Genomic DNA, 27,193 nt, shown 5'->3' with positions numbered 1-27,193 from the left:
AGTAGAGGAAGAGATGGGGATCAGCCTTCCCAGAAATGGCAGTTTTGAGTGCTGGATTGGGGCACTAGTGTGAACAAAGACATGGACAGGGAGACTGTGTTGGTGGTGGAGGAAGTTCCTCAGGAATAGAACCAAGTTATATTCGTACGGTTTACTGCAGACCTTTCGATGATGAAGCAAAGTGAAAGTTTCCACACCTTTTGTTGACGCTGCATTGAGAGAATAGTAAAGCCACCAGATTCCTGCACTGGGACCCTGATATTCCTCACTCTTGTGTCCTTCTCCAAGAAGGGCTGCTGGTCGGAAGCCTTAATCCTGGAGGTAAGTTGGAGAAACCACTTCACAGTAAAGCATCCTGGTTCAATCTGTCATCGCCACAGATTGACTGTAAGTGGGTGGAGAGAGGCCCGAAACAGATTCAGGCTTGCTGGGGATTACATTTCTGCCATTCCAGACTTGTCCCACAGGTGCGCACAATCGACACCTACTGTTTTTCGATATGGTATCTGTGAATTACCCACAGCAGCTCGCAGATAACTTTAAGAAGACAGAACATTGTCAAAACCAAAGAAAATTAAACAGTTGTTTTAAATAAACTCCTCTTCAATGATGAGGCCTCTCTCAAGTTGGAGGAGTAACACCTTATATTCTTTCTAGGTAACCTCCAACCCAATGACATGAACATCGATTTCTCCAACTTCTGGTAATTTTTTCCCTCTCCCTTCGCTCGTCAATTTCCCACTCTGGCCCCTTACCTTTTCTTACCTGCCTATCACCTACCCCTCATGCCCTTCCTACTTCCCTTTCTCCCACAATCCACTCTTCTCTCTTATCAGATTCCTTCTTCTCCAGACCTTTGATCTCTTGTCAGGAGGTTCAAATGTCTTTCACTTTTCACAGTGTCAGCACACGTTAGATGCCTTCCTGCAGGTGTGGCCACACATTCAGGTGCCAACATAGCATGACCACAGTGTTCCACAGAACAACACAAGGAGCAGCAACAACAACAAAACACAGCAGGTCAAATCAACAGTAGCAAAATAAGCCCCTTTCCTATGTCTCTCTCCCCCCCACCTCTCCCCAGGCAGTCCTTGGTCCCAGATTCTCAGACTTGCAATCTTCACCATTGGAGGTCTTTGTGAATCCCGAAGTAGAGGCCCAAAGGTCAAACCTGGTAAAGTTTGGAGGGTCCATTGGAATCTGGAGCTTGCCTGCATGGAGGCAGTCAGTCCTCCTGCTGGCTGTTCATTCCTCTTGTACATCACTCATCTGCTAATCTTTCCCTTCTCACTTCTCCCTCTTTGAGATAGGGGCTAATTGGCTAGCTTTTGCTGACACATCTCTCCTATCTGGCCTTTATCTTAAGTTTGTTCTGTATTTATTGCCTGGAACTTATTGTCCACACTCCCAAAACACTGACTTAAACAATCCAATGGAAGCTGAGAAATCCACAGCTGTGTGAAGGCTGGGTTGCTGCTTCAGATTTTTAGAATGATGCTTGAACCCCAGACTTTGTGTCTGAGAAGTGATCTACAGAATCTGAGACAGTACATGGAGATGTACAGCTGTATGCCAGTTCGGAGAATAACAGCACAGCAGCATAGCGGTTGTGTAACGCTTTACAGTGAAAGCCGTCAGACTAGGGGGTTCAATTCCTGCTGCTGTCCATAAGGAGCTTGTATGCTCTCCCTGTCACTGCTTGGGTTTCTTCAAGTGCTCTAGTTTCATCCCACCTTTCAAAGACATGTAGGTTAGGATTAGTAGATTGTGAGCATGCTATGATGGTTCTGGAAGTGCGGTAACAGTTACAGACTGCCCCAACACATCCTTGGACTGTGTTGGTCATTCATGCCTCTTTACTCACTCCTCTTCACCCTTTTCCTTACTCCTCACCCTACTCCCCAAACCCCAGGATGGAGGATAGAATTAAACTTGGAACTTGGAAAATTCACTACGAATCATAACTTGACTTCGAGTGTCAACTAAAGCTTGTATTCAGAGCTGGATCCCAGCATGAGAACTCAGCACACGCTCCAGGCTGTCAGCCAACTATTTAATCAACCCTGTCCCCATTCCACAGTAGACATTTTATGCTCAGTCCCAGAAACTATTACCAGTCTTTCAGTTTGCGTGGGGCTAATTTAAGTAGACATGCATGCTGGTAGCTTATGTTGAATATTGGATTTTTACAGTATGGAGATATGTTTTTGAATAAGTAGTTTTTGTTTTATGCCATAATATTAAAATCTAGTTATGTTATTATGGCACGCATTCTCTACACATGAACGGAGATTTGCTTTTGACTCCATTTGGTGCAGTTTATATATCACCCTCACAATTTCTCCATAGCAACTTTCCGTCAGGCATGGATCATATAAAAGTTCTTCACTGTACAAAGTCAAAGGTTTAAGATAAAGATCAGTCTTATTTGTTGCATGTGTACTGAAGGATCGAAACAATCCTTTTGATCCTTCAATATTTTTACAGTATTTTTGGCACGTGGCACACATGGCAGCCAATTTGTACACAGAAAATTCTTAAAGACAGGATGAGCTGATTCCAATCATTAGACAAAAGAAATGGTCTCTGCTACACATTTCTTGTGAGGAGAGGTTGAGCAAGCCAGGGCTTATTTTTGGAGCAAAGGAGGATGAAATGTGACTTGATGGAGGTGTACAAGATGAGTAGAGGCATAGATTGAGACAGGCAGGAACTTTTTCCTAGAGTGAAAATATCTAATCCAAGGGGCCATAATTTTAAGATGATTGGAGGAAAATATGGAGGGGATGTCAGAGCTAAGTTTTTTTACACAGTGAGTGGTGGCTGCCAGATATGATGGTAAAAGCAGATATATTTAGGGTTATTTCTGAGACCCTTAGATGGGCACATGGATGATAGAAAAATCAGAATCAGTTTTAATATCACTGGCATATTCATGAATTTTTTTGTTATGTGGCAGCAGTATATTGCAATATAAAATAAAAGCTGTAAATTACAGTAGTGCATAAAGAGGGGGAAAAGTAGTGAGGTCGTGTTCATGAGTTCAATGTCCATTCAGAATTCTGATGGCAGAGGGGAAGAAGCTGTTCCTGAATCTTTTGAGTGTGTTCCTTCAAGCTCCTGTACCACCACCTTGATGGTAGCAATGGGAAGAGGGCATGTCTTGTGTGATGGGTTTTTTAATGATGGATGCTGCCTTTTGAGGCATCGCTCCTTGAGTATGTCCTGGATGCTTGGAAGGCTAGTGTCCACAGTGGAGCTGAGTGAGTTTACAATTTCTGCAGCTTATTTTGATCCTGTGCAGTGCCCCCCCCCCCCCACCCCATGGTAGACAGTAATGCAGCAAGTTAGAATGGTCTCCGTGGTACATCTGTAGAAATTTGTGAGTGTCTTTCTTGACACTTACAAACGAAGGGCTATGCGGGAAAGAAGAGTTATATTGATCTTACAGTAGGTTAAAAGGTTGGCACAACATTGTGGGCCAAAAGACCTGTGCTGTAATGTTCATTGTTTTCTGTAGGCTGATCAGTGCCTGTTCATGGTGCAGCTTCATCAGTTTTGCTTCTGCATTCCTTTCCTTTTATATAATAGAAACAATGGTGTTGGGGTAGTTGATTACCACTGACACTTCCTTTCAGATTGTGTTCAGTACCATGGGTCCAGGGATCAATATGGTCAGAGCACTGGGGAGATCCCCTTGATGCCTCTTAGAAATCGTATCCACTGTACAAGACAATATGGCACCTTGGTTTAATACCTCATCGTCAGACATATAATTGAAGCATATAATTGGAAAGGAAGACCAAGCTTGCATTTTGTATCACCTTTATCTTCAGAATATCTTAGAGTTTGTGTCATTATCTTAACATTTCAATGTTATTACTGAAATTAACTATTGCAGTAATGAAGTACTGATTCAACATTGGTTGAAGAACTTTTTCAGGAAATTTGAGAGATTATGGACCATGTGCAGGCAAAAGTAATTAGTTTAATGAGTCATTATTATCTTATTTAGTTCTACACAACATCATGAGCAAAAGGTCTGTTCCTGTGCTATGCTGTTCTATATCAGACAGCAGAAGTGAGTGAAGTTGCTATAACTAAGGAGATGGTGCTTGGGAAGCTGAAAGGTCTGCAAGTAGATAAGTCTTTAAGAAGGGAGGGAGGTAGATAGAAGAAAGGAAATTATGGGCCAGTTAGCTGGATTTCAGTGGTTGGGAAAATGTTGGAGTCCATTATTAAGAGTGAGGTTTAGGGGTATTTGGAGGTGCATGATAAAGTAGATCAAAGTCAGCTTGGTTTCCTTGTGGGAAAATCTTTCCCGACAAATCTTTTGGAATTCTTTGAGAAAATAGCAGGCAGGGTAGACAAAGGAGAGTCAGTGGATGTTGTTGACCTAGATTTTCAGAAAGCCTTGGACAAAGCGCTGCAAAAGAGGCTGTGTAACAAGATAAGGGCCCATGGTATTACAGGAAAGATTCTAGCATGGATGGAAGATTGGCTGATTGGCAAGAGGCAAAGAGTCAGAATAAAGGGAGCCCACTCTGGCTGGCTGCCAGTGACTAGTGGTGTTCCACAGTGATCGGTGTTGGAATTGCTTCTTTTCATGTTACATGCCATCAATTTGGATGACAGAATTGATGGCTTAGTGGCCAAGTTTGCAGATGACATAAAAGGTAGGAGGAGGGGCAGGTAATGTTGTGGAACCAAGGAGTCTGCCGAAGGTCTTGGACAAATTGGGAGAATCGGCAAAGAGGTGACAGATAGAATGTGGTGTAGGGAAACGTATGGTCATGCACTTTGGTAGAAGGAATAAAAGCACAGACTATTTTCTAAACAGAGAACATTTTTAAATATCAGGTGCTAAGGGACCTGGGGAGCTTTGTGCAGGATTCTCTAAAGGGTTAACTTGCAGGTTGAGTCGGGGTAAGGAAGGCATGTGCAATGTTAGCATTCATTTCAAGAGGACTAGAATATTAAGAACAAAGATGTGATGCTGAGGCTTTATAAGGCATTGATCAGACCGCACTTGGAGTATTGTGAGCAGATTTGGGTCCCTTATCTGAGAAAAGATGTGCTGATATTGGAGAGGATCCAGAGGAGGTCCACATGAATGATCTGGAGTGAAAGGATTAATGTATGAGGAGCATTTGATGGCTCTGGGCCTGGGTACTGGGTACTCGCTGAAGTTTATAGAAGAATGGGGGGGAGGGTCTTATTGAATCCGACCAAGTCTTTGGGTATATTTAAAGCAGAGGTTGATAGGTTCTTGATTAGTAAGGGCAACAAAATTACGGAGGCAAGGCAGTAGAATGGGTTGAAAGGAATAATAAATTAGCCATGATAGAATAGCAGAGCAGTCAATAGGCGAAGTGGCCTAATTCTGCTCCTGTGTTTTTATGGTCTATGATATAGTCTGTCATCTGTAGATTCCTTGGGAAATCTGATCACTTGTGTAGACAAATAGAGCAGAGATCTTCGCATAAATGACTAGGTAAATTCTAGCAGTTGATCCTTGATGGTTTGGCAGGCAATCTCCTCTATTCTCTGGTTTATTTTTAGTGTCAATTGTGAGAACCAAATTAAATGTTCCAAGACGAGCAGCGTTCTCATGTGACACTATATTTATATTTAAATATTGCTTTTATTGCCAGCTTAACTCTTTAAAAAGATTAACATCTCTAGGTGTTTGTTGATTGTTCGTCTGTTCTCTATATTTCTAATGATATAACTTGAAATGAAACAAGATCATACAGGTTGAAGTCATTTCTGAAAGCTTACCAATCTCTCCGCCAATGGCCAGACTCCACTAAAAACTGACTGGAAAGGATCTCAAGATGCTGGAGAAACTCAGTGGGTCAGACAGCATCTGTGGAGGGAAATTAGGTCGTCATCTGTCCATTTCCCTCCACAGATGCTGCCCAAACTGCTGAGCTCCTCCAGCATCTTGTTTGGTGGCTAAGGTTCCATCATCTCATAGTCTCAAGAGATTCTGCAGATGCTGTAAGTGTTGAGTACCGCACACCAAATGCTGAAGGAATCAACTGGCCAAGCAGCATCTATGGAGGGGAATAAACTGTTGATATCGTCAGGACTGGTGATAAAGGGTGCAGAAGCCATAATAAGGTGGGGGGAGGGGTCGGAGTACAAGTTTTTAAAATTTTATTTAGCGTTACAGTGCAGAGGAGGTCCTTCAAGCAATGCCACCACAACCCCGATTAACCTTAACCTAATTATGGGACAATTTACAATGATGATTTAACCATATAAACCATATAACAACCACAGCACGGAAACAGGCCATTCCGGCCCTCCTAGTCCGTGCCGAACTCTTAATCTCACCTAGTCCCACCTACCCGCACTCAGCCCATAACCCTCCACTCCTTTCCTGTCCATATACCTATCCAATTTTACCTTAAATGACACAACTGAACTGGCCTCTACTACTTCTACAGGAAGCTCATTCCACACAGCTATCACTCTCTGAGTAAAGAAATACCCCCCTCGTGTTTCCCTGAAACTTTTGCCCCCTAACTCTCAAATCATGTCCTCTCGTTTGAATCTCCCCTACTCTCAATGGAAACAGCCTATTCACGTCAACTCTATCTATCCCTCTCAACATTTTAAATACCTCGATCAAATCCCCTCTCAACCTTCTACGCTCCAATGAATAGAGACCTAACTTGTTCAACCTTTCTCTGTAACTTAAGTGCTGAAACCCAGGTAACATCCTAGTAAATCGTCTCTGCACTCTCTCTAATTTATTGATATCTTTCCTATAATTCGGTGACCAGAACTGTACACAATATTCCAAATTTGGCCTTACCAATGCCTTGTACAATTTTAACATTACATCCCAACTTCTGTACTCAATGCTCTGATTTATAAAGGCCAGCGTTCCAAAAGCCTTCTTCACCACCCTATCTACATGAGACTCCACCTTCAGGGAACTATGCACTGTTATTCCTAGATCTCTCTGTTCCACTGCATTCCTCAATGCCCTACCATTTACCCTGTATGTTCTATTTGGATTATTCCTGCCAAAATGTAGAACCTCACACTTCTCAGCATTAAACTCCATCTGCCAACGTTCAGCCCATTCTTCTAACCGGCATAAATCTCCCTGCAAGCTTTGAAAACCCACCTCATTATCCACAACACCTCCTACCTTAGTATCATCAGCATACTTACTAATCCAATTTACCACCCCATCATCCAGATCATTTATGTATATTACAAACAACATTGGGCCCAAAACAGATCCCTGAGGCACCCCGCTAGTCACCGGCCTCCATCCCGATAAACAATTATCCACCACTACTCTCTGGCATCTCCCATCTAGCCACTGTTGAATCCATTTTATTACTCCAGCATTAATACCTAACGACTGAACCTTCTTAACTAACCTTCCATGTGGAACTTTGTCAAAGGCCTTGCTGAAGTCCATATAGACTACATCCACTGCCTTACCCTCGTCAACATTCCTCGTAACTACTTCAAAAAATTCAATAAGGTTTGTCAAACATGACCTTCCACGCACAAATCCATGCTGGCTACTCTTAATCAGATCCAGTCCAGCCAGATAATTATAAATACTATCTCTAAGAATACTTTCCATTAATTTACCCACCACTGATGTCAAACTACCCAGTACGTTGCGGGTAAACTGGGGCATCCAGGTAAAAACCCATGCATTCCACAGGGAGGGTGTACAGAAACTCCTTACGACATGGTGCCAGAATTGAACTCTGAACTCTGGAATACCCTAAGCTGTATGGGCATCACGCTAACCACTATGCTCCTGTGGGAAGGTGATAGGTGAGACTAGGTGAGGGACTGGATGATGTGAAAATTTGAGACGTGATAGTTGAAAGAGGTAGAGGGCTGAAAAGAAGGAATCCGATAGGAGAGGACAGACAAGTAAAGGAAGGAGGTGGGGAATCGGAGAGGGGTGATGGGCAGGGGAGGAGAAGAGAAAGGATGAAAGAGCCACCAGCACGGGGAAGCAAAAAGGTGGTGGGAGGGGGTGAGAGGGGAATGGTTACCACAACTTGGAGAAATCGATGTTCATAGAAACATAAAAAATAGGTGCAGGAGTAGGCCATTCGGCCCTTTGAGACTGCACCGCCATTCAGTATGATCATGGCTGATCATCCAACTCAGAACCCTGTATCTGCTTTCTCTCCATACCCCTTGATCCCTTTAGCCACAGGGGCCATATCTAACTTCCTCTTAAATATAGCCAATGAACTGGCCTCAACTGTTTCCTGTGGCAGAGAATTCCACAGATTCACCATTCTCTGTGTGAAGAAGTTTTTCCTCATCTCGGTCCTAAAAGGCTTCCCCTTTATCCTTAAACTGTGACCCCTCGTTCTGGACTTCCCCAACATCGGAAACAATCTTCCTGCATCTAGCCTGTCCAATCCCTTTAGAATTTTATACGTTTCAATAAGATCCCCCAACTCATATCATCGAGTTGGAAACTATCTAGACAGAATGTGAGGTATTGCTTCTCCAACCTATATTTGATCTCATCATGGCAGTAGAAGAGGTCGTGGACAGATGTATCATTGTGGAACTCGGAAGTCCAACTGAAATAAGTGGTCACTGGGAGATCCTGTCTTTTGCAGCAGATAGAATAAAAGTTCTCAATGAAGATTTCAGCATCTGCAGTCTCTTGTGCCTCCAGGAAATCTCAGATGGTTTCCAATCCTTTATTGGCCTTTATTTTTTTCAGGAACTAGTTGTCTACACTCCCGAAACACTGATTTAACAAACCAATGTAAACTGGAAAATCTCTGCCTGAAGGCAGGGTTATGATCTCTCTGGATTAACTGTTCTGGGCTACAGCTGAGGTTGAGGCAGAGCACAATTGATCATCTTATTCCAGAAACTTAGGCCTGTGCAGCCTTCAACCTAACCTGTCTATGCCAACCAGGTTGCCAAACTGAGCTCCGTCCCACTTGCCTGCATTTGAACCATATCCCTCTAAACCAGGGGAATTGATCCCAGTCTTGTTTCCTGGTTATTAATTTTACTTGGATCTCCCATCTACAGGAGTTCCATAAACAAGCTTGAAAGAATACAGAGGAACTTTACAAGGAAGTTGCCAGGACTTGAGGGAAAGGTTGAAAAGGTTAAAACTTTATTCCCTAGAGTGTAGATGAATGAATGGAGATCTTGTAGAAGTATGTAAAATTATAAGGAGTACAGATAGGATGAATGTATTTGGGCCTTTTCTCCTCATTTTGAGTAAGTCTAGAAATAGTGATCATAGGATTAGGGTGAAACTTCTTCGCTCAGATGGAGATGTGACATGTATTAAACTGCCAGTGGAGGTGGTGGATGTGGCTTCAATTGAATAGGTACATGGATGAGAAGGGTATTGAGGGCTATGGTCCGGGTGCGGGTAAATGGTCCTAGGCAGACCAGACAAGTATAAACCAGCTGGGCTGAAGGGCATCTGGTGGTTTTGTCTCCAGAAACACCACATGTGGACTCAATGTTGATAGCCCACTGCTCTACTCAAGGTAAACGAGCAACATAAATCAAAAACTAGTTAAGTTCCCGGCTCTTACACACTGCAGCATTGAGTTGTATGTGGTAGAAATGGGTGTGGGGGGATTCATGGTGGAAGTGGATGGTAGAGGAGATTTGATGAAGATGGGAAAGAAAACAGTACTTAGATATTGGGGCAAAAAGTGATTGAAGTGGATTGTGTACCAGTAACATCTGCTCCTTTGGCTTTAGCCTGGTGCTGGTCCTGTTTATCATTCATTTAGTTAGATGTTTACTCCAACACCAAACTGTGATTATGCATTTGTGTTGGTTCTTGTAGTTTCATTATATCTAGTGTTTGTCTTTTTAATTTTGTTCACCTTTTAATTAAATTTATGGGACTATAGTTCAGTGTTAACTGTGTATTGCAGTACATTTTGGTTGGGAATTGTAATTACCATTAGAAAACTACAGAATCACTCCCTAAGTATGCTGTTTTGAACATTCAGACAATGTTAATTAAATATCAACAGGTGAATAAAATAATTGGCTGTGGGAGTCCTTAATGTCTGGACCTTTGTCACACGCCACTATTATGTAAATGTCCAATTTTCATGAGATCATTTGGCATCCTGAAGGGGAAAAGGCCCCGAGTTATTAGGGTTTATATGGCAACATTGTGGTATTAATATTGGAGTTCCAGCCTGTGGTGCTTGTGCAGGATCTCCTTAACCTGATGGTAAAGTTAAACAAAATCATCACACTTGGTCATCTATAAGTGGCAGCAAATTCTAAACTCAAATATTCAAGAAGACAGCAAACATGCAAATACAAATATAAATAAATAGCAATAGGTAACGAGAGCATGAGATTAGAGTGCTTAAAGTGAGATCATTGGTTGTGGGAACATTCCAATGGGTGTTCAAGAGCCAGATGGTTGTGGGGTAGTAACTGAACCTGGTGGTGTAAAATATATTTGCTGCTTTGGAGAGGTGAGATTGTAGACATTTCTGCAGAACATTAACAATACTCAAAGAGATGGAGGAACTGATCTGGGCAGGCAGCTATGGAAATGAATTAACAGTTGATATTCAGAGCCTGGATCCTTCATTTGTTCAGCCTGAAACACCGACTGTTTATTCATTTCCATAGGTGCTTCCTGACCTGCTGAGTTCCTCCAGCATTTTGTGTGTGTTGCTCTGAATTTCCAGCAACTGCAGAAACTCTTCTGTCCACAAAGCATTGGTCCCATTTCCAGCTGACGCTGTAACAACTTCCATTTCTGTACGGATCAAGGATCAACTTTATTTGCCATCTACATTGACACGTATGAGGAAGTTGCTGTGGTGTGTTGGCCCTGACATGCATCAAAAAGCAATATACAACAATTATAAAGAATTATGTAAAAATTAAATAAGGTTAAAGTATGGATATGGAAAAATTCTTCATCAATACATGAATACCAGAGTGTATTTACAAGTAAACAGCATTACAAAAGGTGATTTAAAGTGTTTACAATGCAGTGACAGAGGTAATAGATAAAGTGGCTAACTAGGATGATTGGTCAGATTAACTGCCTAGGGGAAGAAATTTAAGATAGCATGGATTTTTTGTTTTAAATAGCCTTATAGCCCTCTCCAGAAGGGGGCTTTGGGAAAAGGCAGGTCACTGGGTGGCTAGTGTCCTGCCAAGTTCTTTGTCTTGGGCACACACAGTGATGGTGGGCTACAGCCCAATTACTTTATCTGTTGTCCTGGTAGTTCACTGTAGTTTTCAAATATTGTGAGAGGATGTTACACCAAACCAGACAGTAATGGCTGATGTGAGGTAAAGCCTTTATTGTAGCAAAACACTCCAAAGAAACACTACATCACTTCAGAAGATATTGGGACAGGAGAGCAAAAGTTTGGTCAGAAACTAAGTTTTATGGTAAACTTTACAGTTGAGAAATTTTAGGAAAAGAATTCCAGAGCTTAGGGAAGAGAAGAGACAACGGCCAGTTACCAACTTGGGAAAAAAAGTTGACATAAAGTTATGAGGTGATTTTGGGGAACATCTTCCGTTGCACAGGACTCATTCACTGCTTGTCCATGGTACATTGCATGGTAGTGTAATGGTTAATATAATGATTTACAGGGTCTGAAATCAGAAGATTGGGTTTCAATTCCCACCACTGTCTTTAAGAAGCTTCTGTGTTCTCCCCATGGTTGTGTAGATTTCCTCTGGATGCTCCGGCTTCCTATCACATTCCAAAAGGCGTATGGGTTAGGTTTAGTCAATTCTGGGCAGGTTATGTTGATGCAGAAGCATAGTGACACTTGTGCGCTGCCCCCAGTACATTCTCAGACTGATCTGGGTGGTGGGATGGAGATAAGTTCTTACCAAAGGAGTTGTGAAGCACTTCTTCCCTCCACTAGCTGGAGGTCACCCTTGGGCAAGGTGTAGCACCTGCTTAGCACCCCCCCACCCCCCCCCCCCCCACCGATCAAGGTCATGTGAATCCTTGGGAGCTGGTGGTGGATGATCGTATGAGCAGCTGGTGCATATGACAAGTCCTGGTTATGTGACCACTGACGCAAGGCAGACAATCTCCGAAGAGTATTGATAACGGCTGGGGTCACCCATCTTGTAAAGACACCACATCTGTAGAAAAATTTGCCAGGAACAACCATGGTCACAAAGATCATGATCGCCCATGTCAATATGTCACAGCACAATGATGATGTTGATCGTTGACACAAATGCTGCATGTTTCAATATACATGTGACATATAAAGCTAATCCATCTATTAAATCTATGAAGCACACTGCTTCTCCCAGATCTGGCAATATCTTCCACAGGAAGCCCAGGAATTTAACATGACGGGGTCATCGCAGAGTAAGCAGTTGGCTGCACTCAAATGGCAGCTTTGACAGCTGGTGAAGCCTCACTCAGACTCAGTAGCTGAAGATCCCATTGAAAGTTTGTTAACAACTAACATCACTTGGGTCTTGTCTAAAGACAAAAAAAATAATGATTTAAAAGAAATTAAAATTTTTGAAACACTTTGTTAAAATACCCCCTCCCTGACCCATGTCCCTCCCCCATGCCAGCTGATTTCTCCCATTTATTGGAACAGGACTGCCATGCTTGTAACAGGCTGTATCTGGCACAAGTTCATCCAGTGGTTATCCACATTCAGATTCATTTATTTATCACATGTACATCAGTACCGACAGTGAAAAGCATCCTTTGCTTTAACGACCAACACAACCACGGATGCACTGGAGGCAGCCCTCAAGTTTTGCCACATATTCTGGCACCGATATAGGATGTCCACAGTGTTCAGCAGAACCACACAGAACCCAACCGAGAAGCTGTGAAGTTAGAAACACTGGGCTGAACCTCCTCAATATAATTCATGGGTTCCCAACCTGGGGTTCACAGACTACTTGGTTATTGGTAGGGGACCATGGCATAAAAAAGTTTGGGATCCCCTGATCTAATTCCAGCCTCATGTATCCCTCCTCCCTTCCATCTCATCACCTGATCAGAACCTCATTTCACCCAAACCCACCACGAGCTCAATCCACCCCCCCCCCCACCTGCGAATTAAACCCACCTTGTTTGTGTCAAAGGGTACAGGAGACTGAAATTGTGAGAGAAAATAAATCAACCATGATCAAATGGTGGAGCAGACTCTATCAGCCAAATGACTTACAGTACTATGCAAAAGCTTAAGCAAATATTTATAGTATTTGTTAGCGTGGAGTGGAGAGTGAATTTGTAACCTGGGTTGAAGAAGAGGATGTTGGGAATGTTGAAAATGAAGCACAGCAAGAGAGGTGTGGGTCAGGTAGTAGAGAAGGAGTGCCAGGGGCGAGGAGTAGCATGAGTGCAGACACACCCAGCCCCTGAGTCACCAGGCAAGATCATTTGATTCCAAACAATTGGTTTACTGATTATTACAGAATGTCTCTGTTGCTTCTCGCTCCCTCCCCTCTCCCTTCCCTTTTCCCAGCCATGATTCCCCTCTCCCTGCTCCCTTCCCACTCTCAGTCCACAATAGAGACCCATATCAGAATTGGGTCAATCATCACTCGCATATGTCATGAAATTTGTGTTCTTATGTGGCATCACTACAGTACTGTAAGGCCGCTCCTAGGTCTTGTGGTCTATCAGGAGACTAGACAAATCAGGGATGTTCCACAGCAGAATGTGTACTTCAAACTGAAGGCCAAATTAACACTAAAACTTCTGTGAAATGGTGGTATTTACAGCAGAAGAAAGCTTTCTTTTCAGAAGAAAAGCTTTGAAAGACAAATATTGTAGTGATGGCCTTCTGTTAAAATATTTTAAAAATTGTAGTTCCTGTGGGAATTATCTAGTGCAATACACAGGTGCGTGTTGAAGTGTCTCTGGCTTCCGCACCTTATTCCTACAAAAAGCCCATTCTGTGGGGTCAAGTAGCAAAGAAGCCATTTCTGTGTGATAAATGTTGACATGAGGGCGACTGTTGAAAATGTGCAGGTGACCCTAAAAAGATTTATAAATTGAGACTGACAATCTGGCCTTGCATGAGTTAAAGTTTGGCTGGCAGGCTGCTATCAGTGGAAGCCCCTATTTTCTTGAAGTCCTGTCAGGGCCAATAGTGATAGATGAGGGAGGGAGCTGGAGAACAAAAGCTGTTGACGGGGCTCTGATCAGTACAAGACACGGGCAGGTGGGTCGTGCATGGTTGTCTAGGAGAGGGGTCACCAGAAGTAGCTCATCTTCCCTCATTGTCAGCTGAAAGGGGCACAATGGTCTTGTGAAAAGGAATTGCCAAATAACTTGTTCTTTTTGTATGCTGTTCAGTATGCAGCTGGAGTTGTATGGTGGTATGTTGAGCTGGTGTCTTTAGGAAGCAGGGGCCAGATCTTCTGTTGATTTTTTTTTTGACAAGAAAGGTGTTTAATAACACTCCAATGTCTCATCTTAGTGGTCCTGGTTTATTGTGCTCAGAATCTGAGGTTACTCAGATGAATTGGCTCCAGTACAAATTAATCTCATTGCCCCCAACAGCAAGTACACCTGGCGCTACTTCAGAAGGATATTGTCAGAAATCATTTGTTTAGATAAATCTTCCTTCCTTTTGTACTCTTTCCCCTATCTGTGTTTAAACTTGATCAACCTTTTTCAACAATCCTTTTTGACAGACGTAATCATTCACTGCTGAGTCAGAGTGTTATGGGTTAATTCCAGAGTTCAGCACAGGTATCCAAGGTGTGTTTCAGTGTAGCACCGAGCAAGTGCCATCCTGTAGATGTGGACATTAAGCTGTTTCCCCTCAGTCCTCTCTTCATGGAGGTAAAAAAAAAATCCCTCGGCACTGTCTTCAAGAATTGTAAGGAAGGTTATGACCAATGTCGGAGTTAATGATTTAATAATGTATTATTAATCTGCACTAATAATTCATTATTGTTTCTTTTGTGGGAGCTTTCTCTTCCCACTTTACAATAATGACTATGATTCAAAAGCTATTCATCGTCTGTGAAACTCCTTGGGATGTCCAGAAAAAGACTTGAAATGTGCTCAAAATTTTTTTCCCCTGGAGAGCAGCGGGGACCTGAAGTCACCATCAGAAAAGCAGAGGCAGAAACCTACACCTTTACAAGGAGCCCGGATGTGGTGTTGGGGACTCATGAGCTTCAGAGATGTGGATCTGTTGCTGAATGGTGGAGTTAGGTTGAATCAGAATTAGGTTTAATACTACTGACATACTGTATCTTGTGAAATGTATTGTTTTGCAGCAGCAGTACAGTACAATTTTAAAATTGCCATAAGTTACAATAAGATTCAGGATTATTTAATGTAATTTCTGGTTAAGGAGAGCAAATATATAGCATGTATACAGCATAGAGGTTAACACAAATGTTTTACAGTGCCAATGATCACCAATCAGGGTTCAGCTCCCACCGATGTCTAGGAGTTTGTTCTCCCCATGACCCATGATTTCATCTGGGTGCTCCAGTCTCCCAGCATATCCCAAAGGCATCCAGTTAGAGTTGGTGCATTGTGGGAATGCTATGATGGCACCAGAAGCGTAGCAGCACTTGCAAACTGTTCCTAGCACAATCCTTGGACAGAGCTAGTCATCGACACAAAATAATGCATTTCACTGTATTTTTCCATGCGCATATGACAAATAAAGCTAATGTGTACCTGTAATAAATAAGGTTGAAAAGAGGGCCAAATAGTGAGGTAATGTTCATGGACCATTCAGAAATCTGGTGGTGAAAAAGGAGAGGCTGTGTCTACAACGTTGAGTATATGTCTTCAGGCCCCAGTACCTCCTTTCTGCTGACAGTACTGGGAAGAGGGCATGTCCTGGATTGTGAGAGTCCTTAAGGATGAATGCCACTGCCTTGAGGCACCACCTTCAGAAGGTGTCGTCGATGGTGCCCATGGAGATGGCCGAGTCTACAGCCCTTTGCAGCTTATTATAAACACGAGATTCTGCAGATGCTGGAAATCCAGAGCCAGACAGACAGAGAGAGAGAGAGAGAGAGAGAGAGAGACACACACACACACGGCAGCATCTATGGAAAGGAATAAACCCCTGATGTTTTGGCCCGAAATGTTCACTGTTTATTCCTTTCCATAGATGCTGCCTGACCTGCTGGTCCCTGCAGCATTTTGTGTGTATTCCTCTGTATCCTGTGCTCTTTCTAGGCTGGTGTGAACGAAATGGTTTGAGCAGCCTCTTGTGTCATTAGGTTACATTGATTCCCCCATTGCTGCTGCCTTTCCGTTGCTTCATTCATCTTCATTTCTTATTACCAATTTTGTTTTGCTCAATAACTTTTCCACTGAAACGGAGCAGGCAGTGCAGTTTCTCAAACCTGCATTGAGTGGAAGTGCTGATTCTCTGGGATTCCATATGTTGACTACTCAGTACAGAGAACAATAAATTATTCTATAAGCAGGGTGAGCCGTCAATGGCAAAACATTTATTTTTGTGAATGAAAGGCAATTTTGGTTACAGATCTGTGGTGAGTTTGGTTACCCTCAAAGGCAATTATGTGGAAATATTTAATTATTCAGGGTAGCAAATAAAAGCTGGTTTTGCTTCAGCATCCAGATCCCCAGGCTCTTTTCAGTTTCTTTTTTTTTTACTTCATAGCAATGAGATACCCGAATCGTTTAATTTATTTTCTTATGTGTAATATTCACCTATGTTCTTAAAAGTTTCTTCCCCCAAGCGGTTAATCTGATCAACCATTCTAGTTAGCCCATCCACCCCCTCTATCTATTACCCTGTCACTGCACTGTAAATACTTTAAACCACTTTATATAATGTTGTTCGGTCTGTAAATACATGCTGGTATTTATTTATTAATGCGCATTTTACTCCATATCCATATTTTAACCTCTAACTTTATTTCTTTGTTCTGTATAATTGTTAAATGTTTTTGTTCTATGCTGTATGTTGCACCACCATTTCACAGCAAATCTCTAATACATGTGAATGTATAGGGTGAATAAAGTTGATCCTGGAGTATGTGGGTTTTCTCCAGGTCCTTTGGTTCCCTCCCACAGTCCAAAGATGGGTTAATTGGTCAATGTAAATTATTCCCTGATTATTAGGTCAGGGTTAATTGGGTTTGTCGGGGGTTGCTGGGATAGTGCGGCTTGAAGGGTTGGAAGGGCCTACTCTGCACTGTTTTGCTAAATAAATTGCTGGAAGCTATAAAGGTCTACTAATTTCTATCGTCCCCTAACGTTTAAGATTTCTAGCATTGGTAGTGTGTGCTTGCTGCCTTGAACAATATGTTCCACTGTGTTTGGGAACAGCAGGGTTCACTGCCTATGTGAGGGAAGGGAACAGCCATTTGAAGAGTTTTGGGGAAGGAGAGGCTAAAGGTCCCGGTGCCACATTCAACAGCGAGCCTTGGCTCCCAGCTGCACTTCAAGAAGCAGCTAGGGAATTGGAGTGGTTTGACATATCCAGCTCTGACATGCCACACTGGATGTTTTTGAGATTGGCTGCTTGGCCCTTGACCTACAGGTGTTGGAGATGATTGTTCCCCCTCCCCCTGTTTAGTAGCAGTGTAAAGATTCCTGCAGATTACCAGCCATGTTCAACTCTCCACCCGACACCTGAGCAGAGTGATCGGGCAAGGCATGTCAGAAATGCTTTGATTGAATTCCAGGGGGAATGTGCTGATCTTCAGAATAATGTGAACGATTCTATTGTACCAAATGTTTGATAGAGTCTTTTCTTTGGAAATTGTCTTAGTTTATCCCACAGTTTATTTTTATTTTATTTTGAGATACAGTGCGAAACAGGTCCCTCAGGCTTTTCGAGCCACACCTCTTAGCAACCTACCGATTTAACACTAGCTTAATCACAGCGCAATTTACAATGACCGATTAACCCATTGACTGCAATGTCTTTGGACTGTGGGAGAAAACACAGTCACACACAGGACAGAATGTACAAACTTGCTGGAATTGAACTCTAAATTCCAGCACCCGAGCGGTAATAGCATCTGTTAACGACTACCTTACTGTGGTGCCCAGTTACTTGTCCGTATTGTAACAGGCTAAGAGAAGAATGCTAACTTTTATCACTTTGCTGCTTTCTTCACCTCCTTTGAAGGGGTTGGTAAAATACACAGAGTGGCCACTGAGTGTATATTCATGGTCTTCTGCTGCTATAGTCCATCCACTTCAAGGTTCAACATGTGCATTCAGAGATGCTCTTCTGCACACGACTGTTGTAACATGGTTATTTGAGTTGCTGTCACCTGTCAAGATCTGATGAGCAGAGATTGGATCTTGGTCAGCATGGAGCTGTTGGGCTGAAGGGCCTACTTCCATGCTTTATGACTCTATAACACTGTAAACGATCTTCTGCACGTCTTGGAGGTGATGAAGGAGTGAAGATGGCACTGGCAAACACGGCAATGCTTGGCAGGCAGCTAACAAAACTGCTAACAATTCTACCAAACATGCTTTTTCGGGACTATGATCGCTGCAATCCCCAGCCTTTAATTTTCCATTTGGAGTGGCGCTTTTGAGCCATCTGTATAACCTGGCATTTTTGTGGTATCTTGAAGGATTCGGGATGCAGGTGTGGCTGCGGTGGCCATTGCAGGAGTGGACATGGGATTGGACTGAAACTCGGGGCTGGACTGAAGCGGTGAGGCCTGGGTCCAAGAGTGGATAACAAACCGATGTTTGGTTAATATAAGTGCAGAGCCACATTAAAAAGATTAAGATCTCAAAGCCAAGGGTGAAGGAAGAACCAGTGTCCAGCTCACTATTCTGTGAGGCTTTACTCGCCTCAGTGCTGAACTGACTCTAGCTGTGGCCTATGGCCATCGGCACTCGCGTCAGCACTGAACTGGCTTTGTAGCTGTGGCCTGCAGCCATCTGCACTCACCTCAGTGCTAAACTGGCATAGCGGTTGTGGCCTGCAGCCATTGGCACTCACCTCAGCGTTGAACTGGCACAGTGGTTGTGGCCTGCAGCCATTGGCACTTACCTCAGCGTTGAACTGGCACAGTGGTTGTGGCCTGCAGCCATTGGCACTTACCTCAGCGTTGAACTGGCACAGTGGTTGTGGCCTGCAGCCATCAAGCTCCTGGACCGACTGCAACACAGACCTGTCTACAAGGCTGCGGACTGACATTCGGGGACTCTGCAGTTCATGTTCTATGGATTGTTTGTATTTTTTATTGTTTGCACTATTTATTCTTTCTTTTTTTTGCAATTTGGAGAGTTGACTGTCTTCGGGGTTTTTTGTGGTTTCTATTGTATCTTTTTGTTTTGTAGCTGCCTGTAAGAAGATGAATCTCAAAGCTGTATCAGGTATACATTCTTCGATAATAAGTGCATTTTAAACTTGGAACAGGTGATGACATCACTTCTAACTTTCATTGCTTCTTGCATTTTGGGAAGTCCAAACAATGATCTTTCAACCACAGTAGTGTAGCAGTTAGTGTGACATTATTACAGTGTGGGACATCTGAGTTTGGAGTTCAATTCTGACGCCATCTGTAAGGAGTTTGTACGTTCTCTCTGTGGACCTAGTGGGTTTCCTCAGGTGATTCGGTGTCCTTCCACAGTCCAAGCACGTACTGGTTAATAGGTTAATTGGTCATTGTAAATTGTCCTGTGATTAGGCCAGTGTTAAGTTGGTGGGTTGCTGGGCAGTGTTGCTCGTTGGGTCGGAAGGGGCTGTTCCATGCTGTAACTCTAAATAAATATAAAAAATAAACACTCCTTTAGTTTGCTGGAAGTATCTGATGATTCTGTTCGGAGCATTCTTAGAACAACAATGATTTAGCGGGGCTAGATGAGAATGCGTTTGTAAAATGATGAAGTCACTGAATTTAATCCAGAGAGCCAGATTAACAAAAGGCAAAAACAGATGCTGCAACTCTGAATGACGTTAAAAGTTCTCCCCTTCTGTCTCTACTGATACATAATATCTGCCTAGTAATTGTAACATTAGATGTGTTAAAGTCTAATAAGTCACTGGTCTCAATTTTGAACAGCAGTGCTTACACGTGGAAAGTCGTTGTGTTGCTCAAGTTACGGCTTCTCATTAATTGTTGGGTCAATTATGATGTTCATCACTCTAACCAGGCATTCACGACCAAGCATGCTAACTTGCTGATTTGCCTGTTAGCATACTGTATCTTTCTGTAAACTCTGGCAGTGCCATTGATCCAAATTACAGTGACAACCTCAATTAAAAATATTTTGCCTGAATTATTTCCAAGTAATTTTTTAGGATCAGCAATATTTACCTTTTTTTTACACAGCCAAAGGTAATGATTATTTCAAATGAATCCCATTAGGCCACTGAGTATAGAAGAGATTTGCTGGAATTGTCGGTGATGATGGATTTAAGGTAAAGAGACTGAAGAAACTGATATGATTCACCTTTCAGCAGTGAGGCTGAGAGATGATTTGTTACAAGTATTAAAAAAATCCTGATTTTGACAGATGTGTTTATCTTTGTGGCATGCACTGCCTGTGGTGGTAGATGCAGATACATGAGGGAGTTTTAAGAGAAGTTTAGATAGGCACATGAATGAGAGGAAAATGAAAGGATATGGAAATTATGTAGGCAGAAGAGATTATTTGGCCGTTTGATTACTAATTTAATTGGCTCAGCACAACATTGTGGGCCGAAGGGCCTTTTCCTGCACTGTACTGTCCTATGTTCCAAGGTACCGTTAAAAACATTGTTTGCAACCCATCCAGCCAGATCATGCCTTGCATAAGTACGTCAAAAAGAAAACAAAATGCAGAGTGTAATATTGTATCTACAGAGAAAGTGCAGGTAAGAAGTGGAGGAGCCACACGAAAGTAGATTGAGAGATCATCTTTAGCGTTCGGGGAGTCCATTCAAAGGTCTGGTAACAGCAGAATAGAAATTCTTCTTGAGCCTGGTCATTTTGCAGAGAGAATTGTTCATTAGATCAGGAACTGGAGCGCACAGATTTAAGGAAAGTTGAGGGGAATATTTTGGTTGTGATCTGGAATTCACAAACTGAGGGGTCTATGTGAGCTGGTTTAATTGCTTCTACAAATAGAAGAACTTTGTAATGACACACAAAATGCTGGTGGAACACAGCAGGCCAGGCAGCATCTATAGGAAGAAGCACTGTCGACGTTTTGGGACGAGACCCTTCATCCTGACGAAGGGTCTCGTCCCAAAACGTCGACAGTGCTTCTCCCTATAGATGCTGCCTGGCCTGCTGTGTTCCACCAGCATTTTGTGTGTGTTGTTTGAATTTCCAGCATCTGCAGATTTCCTCGTGTAAACTTTGAAATGAGATGTGAACTTGGGAGTAAGGCCATAAGACATCAGAGCAGAATTAGGCCATAAGACATCAGAGCAGAATTAGGCCATTTGGCCCATCAAATCTACTCCACCATTCAATTATGGCTGATTTATCAGCCCATTCTACTGCCTTCTCCCCATAACTTCTGATGCTCTTACTAATCAATACCATATCAATCTCTGCTTTAAGTATACCCAGTGTCTTGGCCTCCACAGATTCACCATAAATTCTTTGTCATCTCTGTTCTAAATGCATGCCCCTCTAAGGCTAGTCCTAAATTCCTCCCCTTAGTTCACATTTTCTGCTGGTCCGCTCTATCCAGGTCTTTTAATATTCAATAGGCTTCATTGAGATCCCCCCCTCATTCTTCTAAACTCCAGTGAGCACAGGCCCAGAGCCATCAAATGCTCCTCGTGCATTAACCCTTTCATTCCTGCGATCATACTTGTGAACCTCGTCTGCCTTAGAGCCTCAAATCCAGTTTAAGGTTGTTGGTCTTGAGCAAAGGAGGTGCCTGTCTATAAGTGATGGATTAACATAGAGGGTACGGTCACAGCCTCACAGATCTAGATTCAGTCCTGACCTCTGGCACCCACTGTGAGGAAATTCTAAGTCAAAGTAAAACTTAGAGGCACCACAGTAGCATATCAGTTAGTGCAATTCTATTACAGATCAGAGTGTCAGAGCTTGGAACTCAGTTCCAGCACCTTCTGAAAGGTTTCCAGGTGCTCCAGTTTCCTCTCATGTTCCAAGGACAGACCAATTAGTAAGTCTGAAATAGGAGTTAGGATGTAATGTTAAAATTGTACAAGGCATTGGTAAGGCCAAATTTGGAGTATTGTGTACAGTTCTGGTCACTGAATTATGGGAAAGATGTCAACAAAATAGCGAGAGTACAGAGAAGATTTACTAGAATGTTACCTGGGTTTCAGCACCTAAGTTACAGAGAAAAGTTGAACAAGTTAGGTCTTTATTCTTTGGACCGTAGAAGGTTGAGGGGGGACTTGATAGAGGTATTTAAAATTATGAGGGGGATAGATCGAGTTGACGTGGATAGGCTTTTTCCATTGAGAGAAGGGGAGATTCAAACAAGAGGACATGAGTTGAGAGTTATGGGGCAAAAGTTTGGGGGTAACACAAGGGGGAACTTCTTTACTCAGAGAGTGGTAGCTGTGTGGAACGAGCTTCCAGTAGAAGTGGTAGAGGCAGATTTGATATTGTCATTTAAAGTAAAATTGGATAGGTATATGGACAGGAAAGAAATAGAGGGTTATGGGCTGAGTGAAGGTCGGTGGGACTAGGTGAGAGTAAGTGTTTGGCATGGACTAGAAGGGCCGAGATGGCCTGTTTCTGTGCTGTAATTGTTCTATGGTTATATGGAAATGTACCGTTTCATATGACAAGGTGGTCATGGTCTTTCCATGACTATGATTGTTCTTGGAAAAATTTTCTGCAGACTGGTTTGCTGTTGTCATCTTCTGGGCAGTGTCTTTACAAGATGACCCCAGACATTATCAATATTCTTCAGAGGTTGTCCATGGCTTTACGTGGCCCTGACTGGGGGGGGGGGTGGAGCGCTAAGAAAGTGTTACACCTTGCCCAAGGGTGACCTGCAAGTTAGCGGAGGATAGGAGCACCTTACACCTCCATTGGTAGTGATGTATCTCCAGCCCACTCCCAAGGTATGTTAATTGGTCATTGTAAATTTGTCCTGTGATTAGGCTAGGGTTAAATTGGTGAGTTGCTGGACGAGGCAGCTCATTGGGCTGGAAGGGCCTATTCTTGTGCTGCATCTCTAAATAAATAAAGGTTGTGCTGCATAATTTGATCAGGGTGCTATGGTCTATACAATTTGTTTAATACTGATTCTGAATCAAGTGACTTCAACAGCTGAGTCCATTTGGATCTGATTTAGAACCTTCCATATCTTAAAGGCCAACATCAGGAGCTCTTGGCATTGTCTCGGAGATTAGACATTTATGTCAGACGTCCCAGAGGAGAACAAACTGGGGATAATTGGATTCTCTTTTAATTGGGACCACCAGTGCATTGACCATTCTGTGATTGGAAACTAAAATTCATTTTCCTGTTCTTCAACAGATTCAGGCTACTTGTTCAGCGGAAGTCGGCCACCATCGCAAGTAACCGTGTTCAAGGATTCGCCCCCTTCGGGTAGGTTTATTTTGGAGCATAAAATTGGATAAAGATTAAAAGACTAGCTTTGTTTGCCACGCATCAAAGCATACAGTAAAATGACTCGTTGCATCAATGACCAACACAGTCCGAGGATGTGCTGGGAGCAGCCCGCAAGTTGCCGTGCTTTTGGTGCCAACATCTAACCCATATATCTTTGGGATGTGGGAGGAAATCGGAGCACCCAGAGGAAAACCACGTGTAATGGGGAGAATGTACAAACTACTTACAAACAGCAACCAGAACTGAACTCCAATCGCTGGCAATGTAATAGCATTATGCTAATTGCTCCACTACCATGCTGCTCAAAATTAGTCTTGAAATCAATAAGGTGAGTGTAGTGTTAGCTGTGCGTGGATTGGAGTATCAAGAAGGGGACATTGAAGTAGGGTGATATCAGATTGCAGACTATTCATAGTAGACTGGTCCAGATGTTTAAAGCAAGTGGGATCTCTGGAGTGTGAAAGTTTGAGTGAGGGGGCAACCTGATAGAAGTTTATAAACTTCTGAGAGTCATAGATAGGGCACAGGGTCAGCTTCTTCCCAGTGTGAAAATGTGAAATACTGAAGAGTGCAAATTTAAGATAGATAGATAGATACTTTATTCATCCCCATGGGGAAATTCAACTTTTTTCCAATGTCCCATACACTTGTAGCAAAACTAATTACATACAATACTTAACTCAGTAAAAAATATGATATGCATCTAAATCACTATCTCAAAAAGCATTAATAATAGCTTTTAAAAAGTTCTTAAGTCCTGGCGGTAGAATTGTAAAGCCTAATGGCATTGGGGAGTATTGACCTCTTCATCCTGTCTGAGGAGCATTGCATCGATAGTAACCTGTCGCTGAAACTGCTTCTCTGTCTCTGGATGGTGCTATGTAGAGGATGTTCAGAGTTTTCCATAATTGACCGTAGCCTACTCAGCGCCCTTCGCTCAGCTACCGATGTTAAACTCTCCAGTACTTTGCCCACGACAGAACCCGCCTTCCTTACCAGCTTATTAAGACGTGAGGCGTCCCTCTTCTTAAGATGAGAGGAGGAGTGTTTAAAGGAGATTTGTGAGGTTATTTTTACAGAATGATTGGAGCTTGGAACTTGCTGTCAAGGGAGGTGGTAGAGGCAGATATGGTTATATGGACCATGTAAAGGCAGATGGGATTAGTTTAGATTGGCATAATGGTCAACACAGGCACAATGGGCCGAATAGTCTTTCCCTGTGCATTAACTAATTTCTTCATCGCCTCAGATGTAGTGTATCAGAATCAAAAATGCTTTGAGACACAAAAAACTCTGAACTTTTGTTGGTCACACCACTGGAAAGGCAACTTATAGTCACTATATCACTCAGTAATGTTATTTCTTCAATCACAGGACATGGGCGTTGCTGGGAGGGTTGGTGTAACATTTTACAGTGCCGTGGATGTGTTCAATTCCCGCCACTCGTAAGGAGTTTGTATGTTCTCCCTGTGACTGCATAGGTTTTTTTTCCAAGTGCTCCAGTTTCCTCCCACAGTCTAAAGACATACAATTTAGTAGATTAATTGATCACATGGGTTTAATTGGGCCTGTTGGACTGGAAGGACCTGTTGCTGCACTGTATCTCTAAATAAAATATGAACAATTGGCCATCTTTGCCTTCTACACTCCCTTTTAGTGCCCACACTTCAAAAGAATTTCATTAATTCCAAATCACTTTTTTGAAGTTCATTAAGGGAGATTTGTAAATGCAAGTCATTTTGCTCTTTTGGGTTAAGCAGTATTATGCAAGGCTGCACAATCTTACATCAGCTTTGGTTGTCGACAGAATAAGTGATTTTGGAAAATCATATTAGGTTGTGCTATTAAGAGCAGATTCACAAGACTATTATTATTTTAATTCAATTTTAATTATTTCAAATTTAATATATAGTTGAAATGCTAATTAAAATAATTAGCCTCTGTGTTTGTAACTCCTGCAAAACAGTGCAGATGTGGAGAAACATGGGCTTCGGTATTCTTTAATTAGCCCACACCTTGAGAGGCAGTCAGAAAAGTTGTTGTGTCCACTCTTATTAGAACTCAGACGCGGGGAATATGATTGAAAATCCTGAAAGTCATTCTAAAATAGCAGTCTTTCTTATCTTCGAATTATTGCATCACAAAGGCAGTGGTGATGTGTGGGATACAAATTGGATTTATCAGAGCAGTTCACACTCTCTGCCATAATATTACGTACCTAGCAACTAGTGTCACTGTAAACAAGCCTCCACAGCATCATTTGAACGAAGAGTGAAAAGTAAACATAAGAAGATAATGTTTTTATTTGTCGCTAAGGAACTTGGTGCATTCAAGAAAGTACTCAATGTCAGCAAGACCATGGAGCTGATTATTGACTACAGGAGAAGATAAACCAGATCTTCCATGAGCCAGTCCTCATCAGAGGATCAGAGATGGAGAGGGTTAACAACTTTAAATTCCTAGGTGTTATTATTTCGGAGGACTTATTCTGGGCCCAGCACGTAAGTGCAATTATGAAGAAAGCACAGCAGCACCACTACTTCCTTAGAAGTTTGCGGAGATTTCATGCCTAAGTTTCCTTCTAAAATTTTGACCATCTTCTGTAGATGTGTAGTGGAGAGTACATTGACTGACTGCTTCACAGCCTGTTACGGAAACATCAATGCCCTTAAATGGAAAATCCTACAAAATGTGGTAAATATGGCCCAATACATCATGAGTAAAACCCTCTCAACCATTGTTCACATCTACATGAAACGCTGTGGCAGGAAAGCAGCATCCACTATCAGGGACCCTCACCACTCAGGACATGCTGTCTTCTCACTTCTGCCATCAGGAAGAAGGTACAGGAGCCTCAGACTCACATCACCAGGTTCAGGAACAGTTACTACCCTTCAACCATCTGGCTCTTGAACCAAAGGGGATAACTTCACTCAACTTCAGTTGCTCTGTCATTGAAATATTCCCATACCAAAGGACTCAATTTCAAGAACTCTTCATCTCATGTTCTCGATATTTATAGCTTATTTATTTATTATTGTTTCTTCTTTTTGTATTTGCAGTTTGTTGTCTGTTCACTGGTTGAATGCCCTCATTGGGCACTTTCATTGAATTTGTTATGGTTATTGCTCTTTCGATTTATTGAGTATCCCACAAGAAAATGAATCTCGGTTGTATATGGTGACATATATGTACTTTGAACTTTGATTTTTTTTTTTAGCTGGTAATGTAACCATATAACCATATAACAATCACAGCACGGAAACAGGCCATTCCGGCCCTCCTAGTCCGTGCCAAACTCTTAATCTCACCTAGTCCCACCTACCCGCACTCAGCCCATAACCCTCCACTCCTTTCCTGTCCATATACCTATCCAATTTTACCTTAAATGACACAACTGAACTGGCCTCTACTACTTCTACAGGAAGCTCATTCCACACAGCTATCACTCTCTGAGTAAAGAAATACCCCCTCGTGTTTCCCTTAAACTTTTGCCCCCTAACTCTCAAATCATGTCCTCTCGTTTGAATCTCCCCTACTCTCAATGGAAACAGCCTATTCACGTCAACTCTATCTATCCCTCTCAACATTTTAAATACCTCGATCAAATCCCCCCTCAACCTTCTACGCTCCAATGAATAGAGACCTAACTTGTTCAACCTTTCTCTGTAAC

The 27,193-nt window shown here is 42.5% G+C and overlaps 1 protein-coding gene across 2 annotated transcripts in view; it reads left to right on the top strand.

Moving 5' to 3' along the window:
- The window catches only part of tmem201 (transmembrane protein 201), a 185,878-nt gene that overhangs the window by 125,634 nt on the left and 33,051 nt on the right, over nucleotides 1-27,193 (top strand). For both annotated transcript variants that reach the window (XM_073032260.1, XM_073032259.1), the window contains exon 8: nucleotides 23,425-23,496. In XM_073032260.1, the coding sequence (XP_072888361.1) occupies nucleotides 23,425-23,496 (72 nt within the window). The remainder of the gene's footprint in view (nucleotides 1-23,424; nucleotides 23,497-27,193) is intronic.

Source organism: Hemitrygon akajei, chromosome 29 (assembly GCF_048418815.1).
Source record: "Hemitrygon akajei chromosome 29, sHemAka1.3, whole genome shotgun sequence".
Taxonomy (NCBI): Eukaryota; Metazoa; Chordata; class Chondrichthyes; order Myliobatiformes; family Dasyatidae; genus Hemitrygon; species Hemitrygon akajei.
The sequence above is the reverse complement of the archived record's forward strand: the minus strand, read 5'-3'. Positions and strand labels throughout refer to the sequence as shown.